General features: G+C 36.6%; 1 protein-coding gene across 3 annotated transcripts in view; it reads right to left on the bottom strand.

The window, feature by feature from the left end:
* The window catches only part of MICU1 (mitochondrial calcium uptake 1), a 252,362-nt gene that overhangs the window by 108,150 nt on the left and 123,066 nt on the right, over positions 1 to 21,146 (bottom strand). For all 3 annotated transcript variants that reach the window (XR_015552458.1, XM_087432045.1, XM_004426996.3), the window contains one exon: positions 7,671 to 7,785. Coding sequence is in view for 2 of the 3 variants with exons in the window: in XM_087432045.1 (XP_087288171.1) it covers positions 7,671 to 7,785 (115 nt within the window). In the remaining variant the exon portion in view is untranslated. The remainder of the gene's footprint in view (positions 1 to 7,670; positions 7,786 to 21,146) is intronic.

Genomic DNA, 21,146 nt, shown 5'->3' with positions numbered 1-21,146 from the left:
AACAGCTAAGCAATGCATGATGAAGCCTAAGCATAACCAAACACTATTAAGTTGTGGGTTTTAGGGAAAGATCACCTATATAAAGGACAGATACATTTGATTCCAGTCCAGTTTCTAAGAGGCAAATAATGTGAAAAAGTGGGGCTCATAGAGCATAAGCAAAGATCTTTAAACACCATCAATTATTGAAGGCTGAATTTCTACAGAGCCATCCCAACCATCAACAGAACAAAAACAGGACAGGGTAGAGCTTGAGGAGGACAGCACAGAAGTTAGAAGAGTTATAAGAGGCTGGAATCTTAAAAAGTTTCTCTAATCTATTCTAGGGAAATGAAGGAAAGACTATCGTAGAGAGGTAAACTGAGGTCCTTGAAGATGAATGAAGGGTATGAAGATGGGTGGTGGCTGGATCTCCCTTCTACCTAGAAGGGACTCAGGGAAGCCATATCCTAAATATCCTTTCATTCAAATATTTTTAGAACAACCAGTATTAGTTGGATACAATGTTAGGTACTTTGGGAATACAAAGCCATATGACATAGTTTCTACTTCAAATTATCCACAGTCTAAACTTTTATCAATTAGAGATTCTTTAGAATTAACAAACATTTTCCTGCAAATATCTCTGGAGTTGTTATGAAGCACCATAATTCATTCACAATTCAATGTAAAATTTTTTTTAAATTCTGAAGTTTGTTTAAAAAAAGTAAAATCCTACCTGAGATATGCTAGGAGAAAGGTAGTTTTGATTTGAAGAGCAGAAAAAGAAATAATTTTATAGGTTAGGGCACTTTCTAAAAGGCAGAGAATTTAGCCTACTTTGGAGTTTTACTTTTCTTGTTCCATGAACTTTCTCCCACTGATAAATGAGGCCTAAGAGAGAAGCCTTTGGATTTACCAAATGCTTCCCCTAGTAGGCCTTCCTCCCCGTGAGCTTAAGAAGCAGAGAAGTAGAACCAAAGGCAGACCTCCTCCTCCTCTCTCTTCTAGAGCTCCTATCTGAATCTCAAGTATCATAGAGAACTGACTCCAAGGAAAAGTAGCAGAAAGCCTTACAGACCAATACAAGCCATTCAAGAGAGGACAAAGTGTATGCAGACATAATTTTGGTGGCAGCACCAGCCCATAGAACACACAGAAAACACTCCTGACTACTTCATTCAGTACGCTTTTTAGAACATAACCCCATTTTGACTATTTGTACTAAAAGGGCAAAGCTACAGAAATCGTGTGTCCCTCAACAGATTCCCATAACATTTTAAGTCAGTATTAGAATTTTATCAGAATTATTACATTAGAATTTTCAAAAAATAAAAATGGATCAATTCAAATAAAAGACAAGTATGAAAAGGCTAATAAAAACTGGTTCCCTCATGGGTGTAAAATTATAAAATCTTCCTCAAGATACAGTCAAAATAAATTTAGATCTTACTTTTGTTATAAGCCACAATTTGCCTCTTTAGTCTGTTTTCCCCTTGGCCTTGTGAACCCTCAGAACAAACCTCAAGCAACTGTTCCCAAAAGATAAACTTCCATTTGCAGATAAAGAAAATATTTTAATCTTCTAGTATAGTCACAAGCAGATTTGAGAGGGTTAAACACAAACACCACTTATTTCTTGCTCATATCAGCTAAAATCTTTGTGTGGTTGTTGATACCAAGATGTAAATGCCTCAACTTTCTGTAACAGTGGGGGCTACTGAAACGGTATAGTGTTCTCAAATACATCTGGTTCAAAAAGAATTTAATATCATAAATATTTATTTAAAAGCATTATTTTATTGTTTTGACAGAAGCTGCATTATTATAAAATCAATGAATTAACCATAAGAACAGGTTATGCTAGAAAAAAAAGTTACTGGTAAACAACACAATGAGATAGTTTTGGCCTTAGAGCATGCAAATGAATATTTCTGAAATTCTAAGCACTTCTTACAGGCTAAAATAACACTGAATAAGATCAGCCTTTCAGGGTCCAGCCCCATGGCCTAGTGGTTAAGTTCAGCGCACTCTGCTTCGGCGGCCCGGGTTTGGACCCCAGGCGCGGACCTATACCATTCGTCAGCCATGCTGTGGCGGTGTCCCACATATAAAATAGAGGAAGACTGGCACAGATGTTAGCTCAGGGCTAATCTTCCTCAAGCAAAAAAAGAAGAAGATTGGCAACAAATGTTAGCTCAGCGCTAATGTTTCTCAGCAAAAAAAAAAAAAAATCAGCCTTTCATCTGCTTTGTTTTACTCTTCATAATGTCAATTTAGCAACTGCAGGTAATCCTAGATATAAACATTATGCAGATAATAGCTAAACCAAATTTTCTCTATAACTTTTACAACTCTGATGACCCAATAAAAAAGATTTGTAACTGCCTTAAATCTGTTTAGATCTCAGTATGTTGCCTTGCTCATATTTTTCAACAGATCAGTCAACCTGAAAAACTTATTTTCGTCTATAACTTCTATAACATTTTCATTAGACGAAATGGCACTGATCAGCACCACTATCTCCATGTCATACACACTTTTGTGATCTGCTCTTGACTTCAGTACGGCAACAAAAATAAAACATAAACTTTCATTCAAATGCCGTTATAATTTCTCAAAAAGTTCTTTTGTGTGTGTGAGAAAGATGCATCACAATGAGGATGTAGTTTAATTGTCAGTAAATCAAATCCTGCCACTTAATTCAATTTCTCCACTGATTCCCTGAAATCTAAAGAAGGAATCAAAATCAAAATACACTGACTTACACCTGACTTTCATTAGTTATGTTCCTAGGTACTGAACATGCCATAGCATTTTTTGCATTTGATTTTTCTGGTGGCTTTTCAAAGATTAATAGTACATAATAAGGAAGGTGCTTAATAATCAATTTTTTAATTGTTTTATTATTGCCCCCTCAAGCTATCTAGAATTATTTTCATGTTATTAGCCCACAGGGTTAATAACTTTAGTTAGAACACATATGAAGACAAAGAACACAAAATAAATATTTCACAATTGTCAACAGCCAAGATCCAGATTTTAAGTTCTATTACCATTACCTAGTGAATCTTAGCATTAGCAAGAATGATCCAAATCAACAAATAATATACAGCATTCTATATATGGCCCTTTTGTATATCTAGTTGTGGAGAAAAATCTCTGACTTCTATTACAAAATTTAAGACCCTCAGCTAATATTGCATTTGGTTAGTGCAGAGAATTAAGCCATTAATAACCACGCTTCTGTATTCTCAATCAATTCCTATTAACCTACTTTAAGGATCAGAGGCTCTTTGGAAATTATTTAATAATAGTAATTATTAGCAGTCTCTTCATCTTGCCTAGGATGAATCTGAACTTCTTTTATTTAATGAGTATTTAGTAAATACTTAATATTCTACTTACAGATTCCATGACTCATGTTAAAAATTCTTTAATCCATCAAACTTGATCAGAGAGATGGGGTAAAAAGCAATAGAATATAGGAATTAGGAATAAGGGGGGGTACAAATATATGAATTCTGAATTATAAGAAACCAAGCTTGTTTGGAAACAGATTAATTGAAAACATGTTTCCCTCACTCCACTGGTACTTGCTACAGATTGAGGACATCAACAGCTACAAGGATTGTTCTCAATTTAGGATATAAAAGAAAAGTCAAGTCTTACGTTTGCTAAACTTCATTTTGGAGAAAATTGGAAAAAAATTTTATATTCTTGCTTTGTTACCTTGCCACAATGCTTTATATACAGTAGATCTGTTTGCAGTGAATATCATTACAAACCTATGATCAGTGTCATGCAGTTTATATTCTAGGTAGAATGTAAATAAACAAGATAAAGAAATTAATTATACAGACTGTTAAATAGTGATAAATGCCAAGAAGAAAAAATAAAGCAGGAAAGGGGTTTAGGAAGTGTGTACGTATAAGTGTGTGTGTATGACAGGATAAAAGGTGTTTAAAATTTTAGGTTGGCCAAAAAAGGCCCCCATTGTCCAAAGTACATACAGAGAAGAGTGAGAAATTCATGCCACTGCTTATTATTAGGACAAAATATTGCTCCCAAATTGGTTGTTTTTCTGGGTATGGGTCTAAGAAATTCTTGTTTAGCTAAAAATCAAGCTTCTAAAGAGTTTAAATAAGAAGAATTAACTCTATTTAATGGGGGAAATTGTATAGCATAACATGCTTTCTTAGAAAGGCAGCTTTCTTAATTTTATTTTTAGGAGAGGTAATTATAAATTGAGAAAGAAAACCAATGATTTATTATATATAGTTTTCAAATTTTATTTTAGACAACATGTCGAGTTTCTAAAGTACTTTGAGGTTCCAAGTGTCAATCCATTTGGGCAGAGGGTTCATGTTCTTCAAAATGATGGCCATTTCTTGAACACCACTGAGTCCATTAATTTTGGAAAAAAACCCAGCTAATCAGAAGTGTGACAGTCCTGCAGTATCTGGGTTATACTGTTTGCATTGCTCTAGCTGGTTTTCCCCTGGAAATCTCAAGGACGGTCCCTGTTGTCCACCAGAGTAACAGGTGAATGAACATGCCAATGCACTTCCCCCTAGTCCCAAGCCACTCCCTGGCAAAGCTTTTAGTGTTTAAAAAGTTGCATTCCCTCTTGCAGGATGACTTGGTAAGCATTTAGTGTATCTACAGGTAATGACGATCCCTTGCTACCCACAAGGAAGTTGATCCCCTGACTGCCTCATTTCCTTTCATCCTAGCAGCAATGTGGACATGTGAAAGAACTGATCTCAGTGTAATTTCTGTGGCACATTTCTCCCCATGGCCTGTTAGGTAAAGTAGACAATGCAGTGTGCAACATTCGGATTGCAAGGATGCTTGAACTGCCCATTATCTACAGGAGAGTTTATGATTGGCCTTTCCACAGCCTAGCCTTAGAGAAAAAAGAGGCATTATGGTAAACTATGGCTAATCACTGCTGAAAATGTGACCACAGCAGTAAAGCCAAGTGACAGTACCCCAGATGCTGGGGCGGCCTGGGTTCAAACCCTAAATCATCGACTTACTGTGGGACTCGGGGCAAGTTCTTTAACCCTCTGTATGCCTCAATTTCCTCATCTATAAAATGAAGATAATAATAGTACAAACATTATAGGGTTGATGTGAGGAAAATATATGTGTAATTAGAGTCCCCAAAGGAGAGGATGGGGAATCAAAGAAAAAGCATTTGAAGAAATAACGGCTGAAATTTTCCCAAATTTGATGAAAACTATAAATCCACAGTTGCAAAAAATTCAAAGAACTCCAAGACAAGAAACATGAAGAACACTACATCAAGCCACATTATAATAACAACAAAATCCTGTCAAAAACGACATCAGTGGTTCTCAACCAGGGATGATTCCTCCCCATCCTCACTTCCCCTGGGGACATTTGACAATTTCTGAAACATTTTTGGTTGTCACAACTAGGAGAGGAGAGAGGAGGGAGGGTGTGCTACTGGCATCTAATGCATAGAGGCTAGGAATGTTGCTAACCATCCTACCATGCACAGGACAGCCCTCACAACAATGAATTATCCTGCCCAAAACATCAATAGTGGTAAGGCTGAGAAACACTAAAGGCATATAATAATCAAAATGCTTAAAACTAGTGATAAAGAGAAAATCTTAAAATCATATTCTTACTATATTTTCTCTTTCCTGACAAATACAGAAAGTATATGACATCATAATACTAAGCACTTGTTGTAAATCATTCACCATGTTTAAGCTAGGAGCTGAGCACCAAGAAGTAAAGATGCCCAGACCAGCAGAGTTGCTTGGTGGGGTTTTCAGAACTCGAGTCAATGTGGGGCCGGCCCCGTGGCTTAGTGGTTAAGTGCGCGCGCTCTGCTGCTGGCGGCCCAGGTTTGGATCCTGGGCATGCACCGACGCACCGCTTCTCCGGCCATGCTGAGGCCACGTCCCATATACAGCAACTAGAAGGATGTGCAACTATGACATAAAACTATCTACTGGGGCTTTGGTGGGGGGGGAAGAGTCAATGTGACTTTTTTTTTTACCTGCTTTTACATCATTGAATTATGGGAGCTACACAATGTATCAGGTATTCTGAAGGTTCTGCTCTGTGGTCCCTCTGACACTTAGAAAGATATGAGGGCAACAGGACTAAGCAGTGGATACAAGTTAAAATCTCACTTTAGCTCAACAAACATTTACTAGGACTACTTCCATAGTATATATGATACATCAATGCAGTTCTCCAAGTTGGTGTCTTCATTTAACGCAGTGCTCTTTCTGCCACATCATGCCTATTTAATGTAAATTTTATCCAAAGTCACAAAAAAGTTTTAAAAAATCCCTGCAATTCTGTTTTTTTTCTAATGACAAGATTTATGGATCTTTTAAAAGCAGATATGAAACAAGAAGTTGTGACAGGATATCAAGAATAAAAACCCAGATTTCATAACTACGAAATACTATGCACTGAACTAGGTACTTTATATTCATGATCTCATAATCTTCAAATAAATCATCTGGGTTTGGTATTATTGCCATCTTCATTTTACAGACAAAAAAGATGAATAAGTTCACTGACTTGCAGTAAATCAGAAAGCTAAGAAGTGGTGGGGCCAGGATTTGAACTGAAGCCTGTTTTGAAAACTCATGCCCTACCAAAATAATAACTAATGATACACAATTTAAGATCATAAATGTGCTTTTATTTAGTTTGCTATTCTGGATCTTCATAACAAATCAATGTATATTTACATTGCTAGAGCACTGGTCCACCACGTGAATTTAGTCAAATACTTTGGTGCCCCAAAGATAGCTGAGGTAAGGCATATTAGTCTATATTTCATTTTCCTGTCGATCAGAGAGAAGAAGGGTCTAAGTGGTCAGAGCCACGACAGGAACTGTGTATGTCATTTATTAAAAACTGCCTTATAGTTTTATCTTTACAGATGACTAACCTGAACATGGGAAGGAAGAGATGGTTATTTTTGTTTGACATATCCCAGATGGAAAAAAATTGAGAATCATCTCTTTCAAATGTACAAATCAGATCTCCTTGGTTCAATTTAGGTAGATTTTAAGAGTGTGCACAGAGAACTAGAAACATACATTTTGTTTTGTTTTTCTGAATGGTCAAAAAAGGCACACTAAAGGGAAATAATATTAAGGAACACCTAGAGTAGCATACTAATCAACAAAATTGTTTAGCTTAAAAACAATTAGAAATTCATTAGTGCTATAAATGACTCAAATTTGAGTTTTATGTCTTAAGTAATCCTCCAAGATTCAAAAATGAATCTTCAACATAATTAGAACAATTGAGCCAATTTTCTTCTTTAGTGGAGGAAATGAGAGATCAATCTGTGTTTTACAGTAGAAGTAGAAATATTAATGAAGGCTACAGGAGCAGGCAATATATAATTTACCTTGACAGAATACAGAGCTTCAAACAGTTAAATGTAGATGTAATTTCATAGATTTTTTTTTTTTAACTTACCTTGATACTTTTATTTTTCTTCCTCTTTCTCAGGTGGTTCTATACACAAGTTATAAAGAACTCAAAACAAATGAAATTTTATGTAACTTATAATTCATTAACTCTACGAACATATTTTGTTTTCCCCTCCAATCAACTTAACTCTTTTTATAGGCCTGTATGCTCCCTATAAAAGAATAAAATGAAAAGTTTATACTTACTAGAAAGAACAGTTGTAAGGAAAATGTAGTCTGAAAAGGATATGAGTCCACATTCTCCAAGGGTGTAAAATATACTGCCTTCGTCAGCAAATTTTTCTCGTTCCTGGGCAATTTTCTATTAAATGTATGAGTCCAACCAAAAGATAAAAAGATATAACAGAATGAGAACATAAATAGTTAGAGATGAATCATCATTTATCTGACAGATTTATCATAAGCATTTCTCTGATGGCCATTCCAAATTCTTGGATCCTTTACAGTTTTCAAGATGATTAAAATTAAAAGACAAAGATGATTTTGTTTGTTTCAATGCTAGCTTAATATGAACATTGGAAAATAATTTTAATTTTATGAACTCCTGCCATTTAACATAAAAGGCCCACTTCAAGGCTGGTATTGTTTCTTAGTTTTAAAAATGAATCCACCTTTTTCTATGAGATATATAAGGTAGAAAAAAACCCAAAAGAAACAAATGACAAAACTAAAATGAAATCAATTCTAATTGCCCAAGAACAACTAAACTACTAGTGATTAGAAATGACGAGGTAAGCAACTATTTCTAAGGCCCACATAAATGCTCAGGAAACTAATTTTTGAAATAGTAATTTTAATTTTTACCCTTATGACCCCCCAAGAACCTTAGTTTTGGAATGTAGAACAGTTTGCAGAGTAAATAGCATCTCTGAAATATAATGGCAAATCAGACATGCATGCCAAGCTTTAGGCATGATTTAATTTAATTATATTTACTATCACCTTGGAGGAGGCTCCAAAATTTCAGCTGTTTGATGAAACTCTCATAAAACTTAGCTTTTACTCTAAGTATATATTCATTTTCTTTAATCTATAAAGTTTACAAAGAGAGTTAATTCTCAGCTTCAGTAATGGCCTGTCTAGCAAGTGGTCTCTTCCTGGGTGTTGAAGCAAAGCTACTCTGTTTTCTGAATTCCTAGCCAAACCATACACTTAGTGATGACACTGAAGATACTTTCAAAAACTGAAAAGGATCCACCAAAGAGTTAGACTTGGAACTAATTTCCATAAGTTCTGAACCAACCAAACATATTCAAGGAATTATTCTGGGTACTAAAAAAAAAATAGGAGGTTTTAAGAACCCAAACCAACAAAGCGCAATCAAAGTTATAACATCATGCAAGCACAGAATAAGCAGCAGCACTGCAGGCAGAACCTCAGGAGGAGTATCGTGAAAACTAAACCAACAAGCAGCACCACGTCAGCATCCAGGTATACAGCTACCCAGTAGGTTACCTCTGTCTAGTGGCGATCCCATCATACACCACAAAGGAAAGAAAGCTGGTTAACCAACTGAAAACACAAGTACCAAATGAATCATCATGATCTTAGTAAACCCATTCAAAATAGCCTTTACTGGATATCTGCTGTTCATACGAAACAGTCACCAGGGACTGGTAAAAATCCACATTTGAAGGCCAACAAAGCAGTATGAGGTTTTGATGGCAGATTCTACTTGGGAAAGGGCTTCCCTGACTCATTTATGTTGGACAGAATGCATGGTCCTGCTTGACAGCATTTAGAGATTACTTCTTTGAGTCGACAACGAAAATGAACATATAGTCCAATACGTTCAAATTAAGGTTAGATCTCATACCACACTTGATCTTCTATCAAGAGAATAAACACAAATTTCAGACAAAAAAGCTATTGGATGAGAACTAGAGCAGCAAAGCCTTTCACTGGGAAATTAATATTTTAATTTCTCAAAATAAAAGAAATAAATGGTTACATTTTTTATACTATCCAAGATAATGCAGAAGTAAAGCATGTGAGTAAGAAAAAATACACAAGATGAGAATTGGCTCCCAAAGGCATACCATTACTAGGCAGAACAATAAATGTGTATAGAAGCTGAGTACTTTTTATTAATTATGTAATAACCTTATGGAGAGATTGCTATAAGCAAATAAAATAAATAATATATTGGGATCCAGAAGTTGAGAAACAGACAAAAGTCTAAGGACAGAGTGAAATGAGGCAGCTAACACAAAGAAGCACATCCAGCATTATTTTTCTTACAATCATTTGGACTATGCTGCTGCTCAGAAGATAACAAAAAGACAAATCTAATTTTGTTAGTAACTTTGAATTTGATATAATTTCAAACTCAGAAAAGTGGAAATATTCACGTAAGGAACTCATATACTTTTCACTCAGATTCATCAATAGTTTATATATTACTCTATTTGCTTTATCATTTTATATAGATATATATTTTCTTTTGCACTATTTTGAAAGTAAGTTGGAGACATACGCCCCTTTAAACTTAAATAATCCAGTATATATTTCCTATGAACAAGACATTCTCTTACATACCACAGTATATATAAATGTAATAAAACCAAGATATTTAATACTGATATATACTATTATCTAATCCAGTCTATTTTCAAATTTAGTCAACTGTCCCAATAATTTCCTTTACAGCTATTTTTTCCCCAGTCCAGGATGTAATCCACAATCACAAATGGCATTTAGTTGTCAGGTCTCTTTAATCTTCATTAATCCAGAACAGCTTTCTTGTCCTTCTTTTATTTTTTCCTTTGGAAGTTTATTATTGTTTTTGATTGTGGTAGAATTCACATAACATAAAATTCACCATTTTAACCATTTAACCATAATATTGGGCCTTGTGGGTTTGGCTTCTTTCATGTAACATAACGTTATCTAGGTTCATCCATGTTGTAGCATCAATCAGTAGGTCATTCATTTTTATTGCCAAATAATATTTCATTGTATATATACCACAATTTGTTGATACATTCATCCATTGAAGGATATTTGGGTTGTTTCCACCTTTTGCCTATTGTGAATAGTGCTACTATGCACATTCATGTACAAGTATTGGTTTGACTATCTGCTTTCGATTCTTTTGGGTATATACCTAGGAGTGGAATTGCTGGGTCATATCACAACTCTATGTTTAAGTTTTTGAGGAATGATCACAAACTGTTTTCCACAGAGGCTGCACCTTTTTACACTACTACCAGCAATGTATAAGCATTCCACTTTCTCCACATCCTCACCAACACTTCTTTTCTTTTTTTTAATTATAGCCATTCTGGTGAGTGTCAAGTGGTATCTTATTGTGGTTTGATTTACATTTCCCTAGTCCCTAATGATGTTGAGCATCTTTTCATGTGTTTGTTGGCCATTTGTATATCTTTTTTGGAGAAATGTCTATTTAAATACCTTGCTCATTTTTTTGTTTTTTTTTTTTTGGTGAGGAAGATTTGCCCTGAGCTAACATCTGTTGCCAATCTGCCTCTTTTTGCTTGAGGAAGATTGTCCCTGAGCTAACAAAATCTGTGCCAATCTTCCTCTATTTTGTATGTGGGATGCCGCCACAGCACGGCTTGATGAGCAGTGTGTAAGTCTGCACCAGGGATCCGAACCCGCGAACCCTGGGCCATCAAAGTGGAGCATATGAACTTAACCACTATGCCACTGGGCCAGCTCCCCTTTGCTCATTTTTGAATTGGGTTGTCTTTTTGTTCTTGAGTTGTAAGAGTTCTTTATATATTCTGTATACTAAAATTGTATCAGATATGACTCGCAAATATTTTCTCCCATTCTGTGCATTGCTCTTCCACTCTCTTGATAATGTCCTTAGATGCAGAAAAATTTTAAATATTGATGAAGTTCAATTTGTCTATTTTTTCTCTTATTGCTTATGCTTTTAATGTTGTATCTAAGACTCCATTATCAAACCCAAAGTCATGAAGATTTATTCCCGTGTTTCTTCTTACAGTTTTGTAATTTTAGCTTTTCTATTTAGGTCACTGATCCATTTTGAGGTGATTTTTGCAGGTAATGTGAGGTGGGGGTCCAACTTCATTCTTTCACATGTGGATATCTAGCTGACCCTAAACCATTTGTTGAAAAGCCTATTCTTTCACCACTGAATGGTCTTGGCACCCTTGTTGAAAATCAATTGACCATAGATATGTGGGTTTATTTCTGGACTCTCAATTTCATTCCATTGATCAATATGTCTATCTTTATGCCACTACCACACTCTTTATGTTGTTATGATTTTCTAAAATTGTGGTAAAATGCATATAACATAAAATTTACCATGGTAAGCATTTTAAAGTATACAACTCAGTGGCATTAAGTACATTGATAATGTTATGTAATCATCACCAGTATCTAGTTCCAGAACTTTTTCATCATCCCATTTGGAAACCCCTTATCCATTGAGCAGTCACACCCCATTGCCTCCTCCCTTTAGCCCCTGGAAACCACTAATCAGCTTTCTGTCTCTAAGGATTTACCTTTTCTGGATATTTCATATAGTTATTTTCTTAGTGGCTACTCTGCAGATTACAATTAACATCTTAAATTTATAGCAATCTAGTTTGAATCAATACCAACTTAGCTTCAATAGCATAAAAATTCTGCTCCATCTCCCTTTATGTTGTTATTTTCTAAAGTTAACATCTTTATACAGTGAGCCCATTAACATATATTTATAATTATTGTTTTATGCATTTGTCTTTTAAATCACACAGGGAAAAAAAGGAGTTAAAAACCAAATATACACAGGGCCGGCCCCCCCGGCTTAGCGGTTAAGTGCGCGCGCTCCGCTGCTGGCAGTCCGGGTTTGGATCCCGGGCGTGCACTGACACACTGCTTCTCCGGCCATGCTGAGGCGGCGTCCCACATACAGCAACTAGCAGGATGTGCAACCTCCACATACAACTATCTACTGGGGCTCTGGGGAGGGGAAAAAAAAGGAGGAGGATGGGCAATAGATGTTAGCTCAGGGCCGGTCTTCCTCAGCAAAAGGAGAAGGATGGGCATGGATGTTAGCTCAGGGCTGATCTTCCTCACAAAAACAAAAAACAAAAAACAAAACCAAATATACACTAATACTGGCTTTTATATTTACCTATGTTGTTACCTATACTGGTGTTATTTCTTCATATAGCTTCAAGTTACTGTCTAGTGTCCTTTCATTTCAGCCTTAAGGACTCCTTTAAGCATTTTTCACAGGGTAGTTCTACTAGCAACAAGCTCCCTCAGCTTTTATTGATCTGGGAATGGCTTATTATTTCCTTCATTTTTGGATAATTTTGCACGTATAGAATTCTTGGTAGAAAATTTTTTTTCAGGGCTGGCCCTGTGGCGTAGCGGTTAAGTGTGTGCGCTCCGCCGCTGGTGGCTCGGGTTTGGATCCTGGGTGTGCACTGATGCACCGCTTGTCAGGCCACCCCGTGGCAGCGTCCCATATAAAGTGGAGGAAGATTGGCACAAATGTTAGCTCAGGGCCAGTCTTCCTCAGCAAAAAGAGGAGGAATGGCAGATGTTTGCTCAGGGCTGATCTTCTTCACAAAAAAAAAAAAAGAAGAAAATTGTTTTTTCTTTCAGCACTTTATTTTTTATTTTTATTTATTAATTTTTTTTATTTTTCTGAGGAGACCAGCCCTGTGCTAACATCTGCCAACCCTCCTCTTTTTCTGCTGAGGAAGACTGGCCCTGGGCTAACATCCGTGCTCATCTTCCTCCACTTTACATGGGACGCTGCCACAGCATGGCTTGCCAAGCAGTGCATCGGTGCGCACCCGGGATCCAAACCGGTGAACCCCGGGCTGCCGCAGTGGAGGACATGCACTTAACTGCTTGCGCCACTGGGCCGGCCCCTCAGCACTTTAAATATGTCATCCCACTACCTTCTGGCCTTCATGATTTCTGATGAGAAACTGGTTGCTAATCTTATTATATATACTTTGTACGTGATGAGTTTGCTCTTGCTGCTTTCAAGATTCTGTCTTTAGCTTTTGACAGTTTGATCATGTGTCTCAGTGTGGGTCTCTTTGAGTTTATCCTATTAGAGTTTATTTAGCTTCCTGGATGTGTAGATTCACATATTTCATTAAATTTGGAAAGTTTTCAGCCATTATTTCTCCAAATATTCTTTTTGTCTCCTTCTCTCTCTCCTTGCCTTCTGAGATTCCTATTATACACATGTTGGTACACTTGATGTCACAAAAGCCTCAAACTCTGTTCACTTCTCTTCCTTCTTTTTTCCCTCTGCTTCTCAGATTGGATAATATTAATTGACCTATCTTCAAGTTCACTGATTCTTTTTTCTGCCCGTTCAAATCTGCAGTTGAACCCCTGTAGTGAAATTTTCCTTTCAGCTATTGTACTTTTCAGTTCCAGAATTTCTATTCAATACACCTTTCTATAATTTCTATCTCTATTGAAACTCTCTATCAGTTCATACATCATTCTCATTTCCTTTAAGTTGTTTGTCTGTGGTTTCCTTTAGCTCTTTGAGTATACTTAAGACAGTTGATTTAAAGTCTGTAGTAAGTGCAGACTTACTCAAAGATAGTTCCTATTTCTTTTTTTTTCCCCTGTGAATGGGCCATACTTGATTGTTCCTTTGCAAGCATAATTTGTTGTTGAAAACTGGACATTTGTATATTACAGTATGGTAACTCTGGAAATCAGATTCTCTCCCCTCCTCAGGGTTTGTTGCTGCTGCATGTGTGGGTTGTAGTCATTTGCTTAGTGACTTTTCTAAATTACTTTTGTAAATACTGTATGCTTTGCCAAGCACGATAACGCAAGTCTCTGTTCCATTACCTTACTGGTCAGCTAGTGATCGGACAGAGATTTCCTTAATACCTTGGAGCCAAAAAGAAAAAAAAAAACAAAACTCTACAGTTCTTTGCAGAGTGGTTCTGTGTTGGGCATTCTTTCAATGCTTAGCCACTCTTTACAATTCTGCCTTTGCCTTCACTTTTTGCTTGCATGGAAGCTAAACTTCAGCCAGAGGTGAAAGCTTAGGGTCTGCTAAGGTTTCTTCTAAGCATTCATTCAGTCCTGGGCATGCACGTGGCCCTCCAGATTCCCTGGTATATGGTGGAGTATCCCAAAGTCCTTGTTCTCTCACCAGTCTTCTGCTGTAGCCTCTTCCTTCCCAGGCTTTTTGGTTTGCTGCTTGTTTCAGGCTGCTGAGGCTAGTATATTTGCCTTTAAATGGTTTTGACAAATGCTACTGGGGAGGCCAACCCAGCCCCAAGAAAGCTCCAAGGTAGGCGAAACAAAGGAAAGCCCCCAGGCCAATTTCACATTGACCAGACAGGTCAATATCCACACCCACATTCTCCAAGAACAAGGTCTGCACTGTTCTCTCTGGTACCAGAAAGCTATACCAGGAATGGGGGCCACAATCTTTATGGCTGCCATCATGCTAGGGAGTGTGCGATGGTCATCAGGTAAGTTAAAACACCACAAAATCCTCTTACCAAATTTCAGCAGCCTCTTTCTTCTTTAAGCACTCCTCTGGTTGTTTCAAGTCTTTGATTAGTTAGATTCCAGAGATCTGATTGACAGTTTTTGCCAGCTTAATTATTGTCTTAGTGGAGGGATGTAGTTTTGGAGTTACCTACTGTGCCATTTTTGGTCTCTTTGTACTTCTTGACCTTGAAAGATTTGGAAAGTAAAATTATATTGTAGAATATCCCTCAATTTGAATTAGGCTAATGTTTCCTCATGATTACACTCATATCTATCTGTCTGTTATAAACTATGAATTCACATTGATATCTCTAATTCCATCCTAATACCACAAGGTACAATTTAGTCTTACCCCTTACACACTTGTTATTCCCTTCTCCAACAAGGAGAAACCTGGTTCCCATTATCTTCAATATATCTACTGATCTGCTCAAGCTTAGAATACACAGAAAGTAGTTTTACAATTGCTAATCATCTCTGCAAAAAACAAACATATCATCTAGAGTTCAATATTTTTTAGTTTTAAGTAAAATCTACTTATGGTGAAATGCACAAATCTAATGTACAATTCAAAGAGTTTTATAAATATATATACCTGAGTAGCCCACATCCCTATCAAGATATAGAACATTTCCATCACCCCTGATGTTTCCTTCATGCTCCTCCACAGTTAATTCCCACCATATTTTTACACTATAGATTAGTTTTGCCTGTTCTAGAACTTCCCATAAATGGGACCACCAGTATATTTGGTGTCTAGCTTCTTTAGCTCAGTATAATGTTGTGCAGATCTGTCCATACTGCATTTATCAGTAGTTCCCTCATTTTTATTACAGAGTAGTACATTACTCATTATTTATTTATTATAACAAATAATACAATTTATTTTGTGTATAATAACATTGTGTGTATAATAAAGATCCACACAAATAACACCACAATTTATTTATTCCTTTATTGATAAACACTTAGCCTCTTTTCAGTTTTTGGCTATTTTGACCTTCCTCAAAGTTGTTGTACCATCAATGTATAAGAGTTCCAGTTGCTCCACATCATTGCCAACATTTGTGTTGCGAGTCTTTTTAATTTTAGCCATTTAGTGGTTTTTCATTGTGGTTTTTTGTGCATTTCCTTGATGACCAATGTTGTAGAGCACTCTCTGCTTATTTGCAATTTTATATCTTTCTTTGGGAAGTATCTGTTCAAGTCTTTTGCCCATTTTTAATTGGGTTGTTTGTCTTTTTATTACCAATCATATGTTGTGGATATGAGACACTTTTCATGGTGTTAGCCAGACTCCAAGATCACCCTAGTGCAGGCTGGCCACGTGGCCTAGCAGTTAAGTTCAGCGTGCTCTGCTTCAGCAGCCCTGGTTTGCAGGTTCGGATCCTGGGCAGAGACCTACACTACTCATCAGCCATGCTGTGGTGGTGACCCACATACAAAATAGAGGAAGACTGGCACAGATCTTAGTTCAGGGCGAATCTTCCTTACCAACAAAAAAAAAAAGATGACCCTAGTGATTCTTGCCTCCTGGTACTCATATCCTTATGTAGACCTAGTCTCCTCCCACATTGACTTGGGGTTGGTCTGTATGACCAATAGAATACAGCTAAAGTGATAATGTGTGACTTCTAAGGCCATAAAAGGCATAAAAGGCATCTTGCTCTGTTAGAGGGAAGCCAGCTGTCATTTGAACAGAACACTCAAGCAGTCCTGTGGAGAGCCTACAGAGAGAGGATCTGAGGCCTTCCAATGACAGTCAGTACTACCTTATCAGCCATTTGAGTGAGCCACTTTAGAATCTTCCATCCTCAGTCAAGCTAAATGACTAAGGCCTAGCCAACAACTGACTGCAACCTCATGAAAAAGCCTGAGCCAGAACCATGTAGCCAAATTGTTCCCAAATTCCTTATTTACAGAAAGCATGAGAGATAAGAAATGATTTTTATTGGTTTAAGCCACTAAGCTTTGGATTTATTTATTACTTAGCAATAAATAACAAATTTAGTCAAATATATGTATTAAAAATATGTTGTGCTAGTCTTTTGCTCATAATTTCTATTTTATTTTGATAATCATAAGTTTCTAATTTTCATGAAGTCTAATTTATCAATTTTTTTCCTTTATGTTTATAGCTTTCTATATGATGTCTAACAAATTTTTGCCTATCTCCAGTTCATAAAAATATTCTCATATTTTCTTTTAGAAGTGTTTTAGTTATAGATTTTACATTTATGTCTATGATCCATTTGAAGTGAGTTTTGTATATAGTGAGGTAAAGGGTAAAGTTTATTTTTTAAAATATGGATATACAGTTGTTTCTAAACCATTTGTTGAAAACACTTTCCTTTCCCCATTTAATTATTTTGGCACATTTACAAAAATGAATTTACCATATAAGTGTGGATCTACTCTTCTATGATATTTTCTGATTTGAGTAGCCCATTTTCTATTAGCAGCAAAGTGTATGATTATTTTCCAAAGTGTAAATGAACTTGGAATTATCTGAATGGTTAAAAAGGCAGCTTGAGAGACTTTGCATGTTGGGGTCATGGTTTAGGCCTAGCTACCTCCACCATTAGGACAATTATAAAGTCTGCAGAGATAACAAAGATGTCACTGAACAGACCATCAATTGTATACTGACGAGAATTACTATCAGAACATATCTCCATAGGAGCTATATTATAACACCTTACAATGCTAATTTAGTTAGTGGGATTTTCTCTGGGAAGGCATCCCTGCCTCTACTGCCTTAAATAGGATATGTCCATGTTTGTAATCCTCAGTCCTCTACAGGAGAGAATATTTCTGTTTGTGTGGCTATATATGAGACCTCTGCTGTAATGAGTAGAGTGATAGGGAGCAGGAGAGACCAAAAGAGGGCCAAATTGCTCTATATAAGAAAAAGCTATGGGCCGGCCCCGTGGCTTGGTGGTTAAGTGAGCGCGCTCCACTGCTGGCGACCTGGGTTCGGATCCCGGGCTCGCACCGACGCACTGCTTCTCCGGCCATGCTGAGGCCGCGTCCCACATACAGCAACTAGAAGGATGTGCAGCTATGACACACAACTATCTTCTGGGGCTTTGGGGGGAAAAATAAATAAATAAAATCTTTAAAAAAAAAATAAAAAAAAAAAAAAAGCTAAAGACAACATCTGGAAGAAAAGATATAGGAGAAAGGACCCTAGAAAGGTGAACAAAAAAGTGGAAGAAGATATGACCAGAAAGGGATAGAAAGTATCAAAGTCAGGAAAAATAGAGGAAAGGGAAAGCACCTGTGCACATATGCGTTTGAGAGAAAGAACAAAACAGAGAATGAGTGAGGTACGCAGTAGCTCCTTGAAAATGAGAAAGATATTTAAGGAGGATTTTGAAATTAGCCATGCTTTGCAATGTGCTCTGTGCAATAAATCTAATTCTTTAGTAAAAGTCTACATTGTTCTTCCATGCTTCTGGAATTGGGATGAGGGCAGAAGGAGCGAGGGAGAGAAGTTACACGTATGTTTTCTGAGGCATCCACTTGTCAAAGAGTGGTGCGGTACATTTAGGATTATACATCTATTTATTAACTCTAAGAATTTTTAAGTGAGTTTTTGAGTATCCAAAACTCCAAGACAATTTTTTAAAAACTCATGACATACATTAATCATGAGCACCAAAACTCATAAAACCAGCAAATTTGACCCCTCAAATTATTTAAACCTAGGAGGATAATCAAACAAATACGTCAAAATTTGGAAGGAAATGGGAGTTACTAGAAAACCAATTTTTAGACTATTTTGTGTTGAATAGCTGCCTCTTAGCTGGTCTTTTTAAATCAAAGGCCTGATTCTACCATAAATGATATCCTCAAATCAACTGGCCATAGCTCGCAGAGAATCTGTGAAAATGTAGATATTTGAGTTTGATAATGAATAAATTTTTAAAAGACCCAAAGTACAGTGAAAATGGAAAATCAAGATTCAAGGAATGAAAGTGGAGAAGTTTTTGATTAGTTTTTCTTACTCTATAAGTCTTATCAATGTTTAATTTTACAAATTGAGAATGTCAAGTAAAATGTTCTTTTACTTAATCTTTTGGATATTGTTTAATTTTTGACTAAATTTTAAGTCATTTTTTTTCCTAAGCAAATACCATTTATACACTTCAGGGTGATACGGAGGCACAGTCCAAGGAAAAATAATCTTCCTTAACAGAATGGTAATAATATTCAATTTCTCTCACTGTCTCAGAGGTATTTATATTTTTTGTTACTAACGAACATTTATATTAATATATATTTTTACTAGGAAAATCCATCATAAGGATTTGTATTTAATTCAATATAAATAATAAACATAATAGACAAACTAAAAGGAAGAAATTTCTGTATATAAAAGTCAAAAGAAATAGAATACATTACAATTCTGTTGTAAGGGCATACAATGTGAGATTAAGTAATATCTTAAGATATCAGTTCAGTAAAAAAATTTCTAGTAAGAGTCTAAGAGAAACTTGTTTCATACTAAAGTTCCTGAGGTAAGATTCTAGTAATACTTCAGTATATATGCTGAAAATTAAACAGAACTGGGTATTTTAAAAAGAGATTGTAGGGCCGGCCCCGTGGCTTAGTGGTTAACTGCGCGCGCTCCGCTACTGGCTGCCCGGGGTTCGGATCCCGGGCGCACACTGACGCACCGCTTCTCCGGCCATGCTGAGGCCGCGTCCCACATACAGCAACTAGAATGTGCAACTATGACATACAACTATCTACTGGGGCTTTGTGGGGCGGGGAGGGAAAAAGTAGGAGGATTGGCAATAGATGTTAGTGTAGAGCCAGTCTTCCTCAGCAAAAAGAGGAGGATTAGCATGGATGTTAGCTCACGGCTGATCTTCCTCACAAAAAAAATAAAAATAAAAAAATAAAAAGAGATTGTAACTGCAGATACCTTACAGAGCATTATGCTATTTTATGCATTTTAGAAGTCACATGTCAAAACTCTATTCCAATCACTTGAATCTCTGAAATTAAGGCTGTGAAAGCAGAATGCAGGTCAACCAATCAGAACAGCATTTCTATTCAATTTATTGACAAATGTTACCCCCTTTTGGAGAACAAAATTACGCAAAATATTTCAAAGCAATGTGCTCACTGACTTAAATAAATGAAATTTAACTAGTTTACTATTCATTTACATGAACCAGTCTTAGATCGTATTTGTTTCAAAATTTAAAACATAGCTATAGACTCAACATCACCAAAACATTCAAATTACTACTGCCCTCAAGTAAAGGCAAATAAATAATTAACCTCATAAGGGTCCTGGTATTGATCTCAACTGCACCATATCCTGAGTCTTTTTATTTTTTAGATAAGCAGACAGATTGAAGAGTAAACTTATAGCAAATCATATCCTATATATGTGTAATTGCTACACTTCTCAGTGAGTCTAAAATCTGAATTGTTTTACCAGGACGGCTTTGAGCTAAAGCATCCATACTCTAGTTTCTGATCAGTCACATAAATTTATAAAACATCTGTCTAAAGTTGCAGGTGCCATCAAGAGCTTTGGGACTGGAATTTCCGGCCATGATTCAAACTCATTAATACCCACTGTGCTCAAACAGTGAGTCCCAACTGTTACAGGGTGGATCAAAACAGGGCCAATAATTTTGCCTTCTAGGCCTCAAGTGGTGAAGCCAAAGACAAAAATCTTATTTAGGAGTTTAATCTCATTATCTATTCTAGTTATGATCCACTTTTCAAATTCTATAGCTCAAAATAAACTTTTTCTATCAAATAGAAGTCAAGGACTATGCTGGCAAAACAGATGCTATCATATCATTCAGAACCTCAAAACATCTCTGGTATACAAAAAATCTGATGAAGAACACAGCTTTATGGGGGCTGGCCCGGTGGCGCAAGTGGTTAACTGCGCGTGCTCCGCTGCGGCAGCCTGGGGTTCGCCAGTTTGGATCCCGGGCGCGCACCAACGCACTGTTTGGCAAGCCATGCTGTGGCGGCTTCCCATATAAAGTGGAGGAAGATGGGCACGGATGTTAGCCCAGGGCCAGTCTTCCTCAGCAAGAAAAAAGAGGAGGACTGGCAGATGTTAGCACAGGGCTGATCTCCTCACACACACACAAAAAAGAACACAGCTTTACTATTTAAGATGTCATCCTTAATGAGACTGAAAAAACT

The sequence above is a fragment of the Ceratotherium simum genome, chromosome 6 (genome assembly GCF_057802395.1).
Source record: "Ceratotherium simum simum isolate JZ-2026a chromosome 6, ASM5780239v1, whole genome shotgun sequence".
Classification (NCBI taxonomy): Eukaryota; Metazoa; Chordata; class Mammalia; order Perissodactyla; family Rhinocerotidae; genus Ceratotherium; species Ceratotherium simum.
Note: the sequence above shows the minus strand (reverse complement) of the source record. Positions and strands in the feature narration are given on the sequence as shown.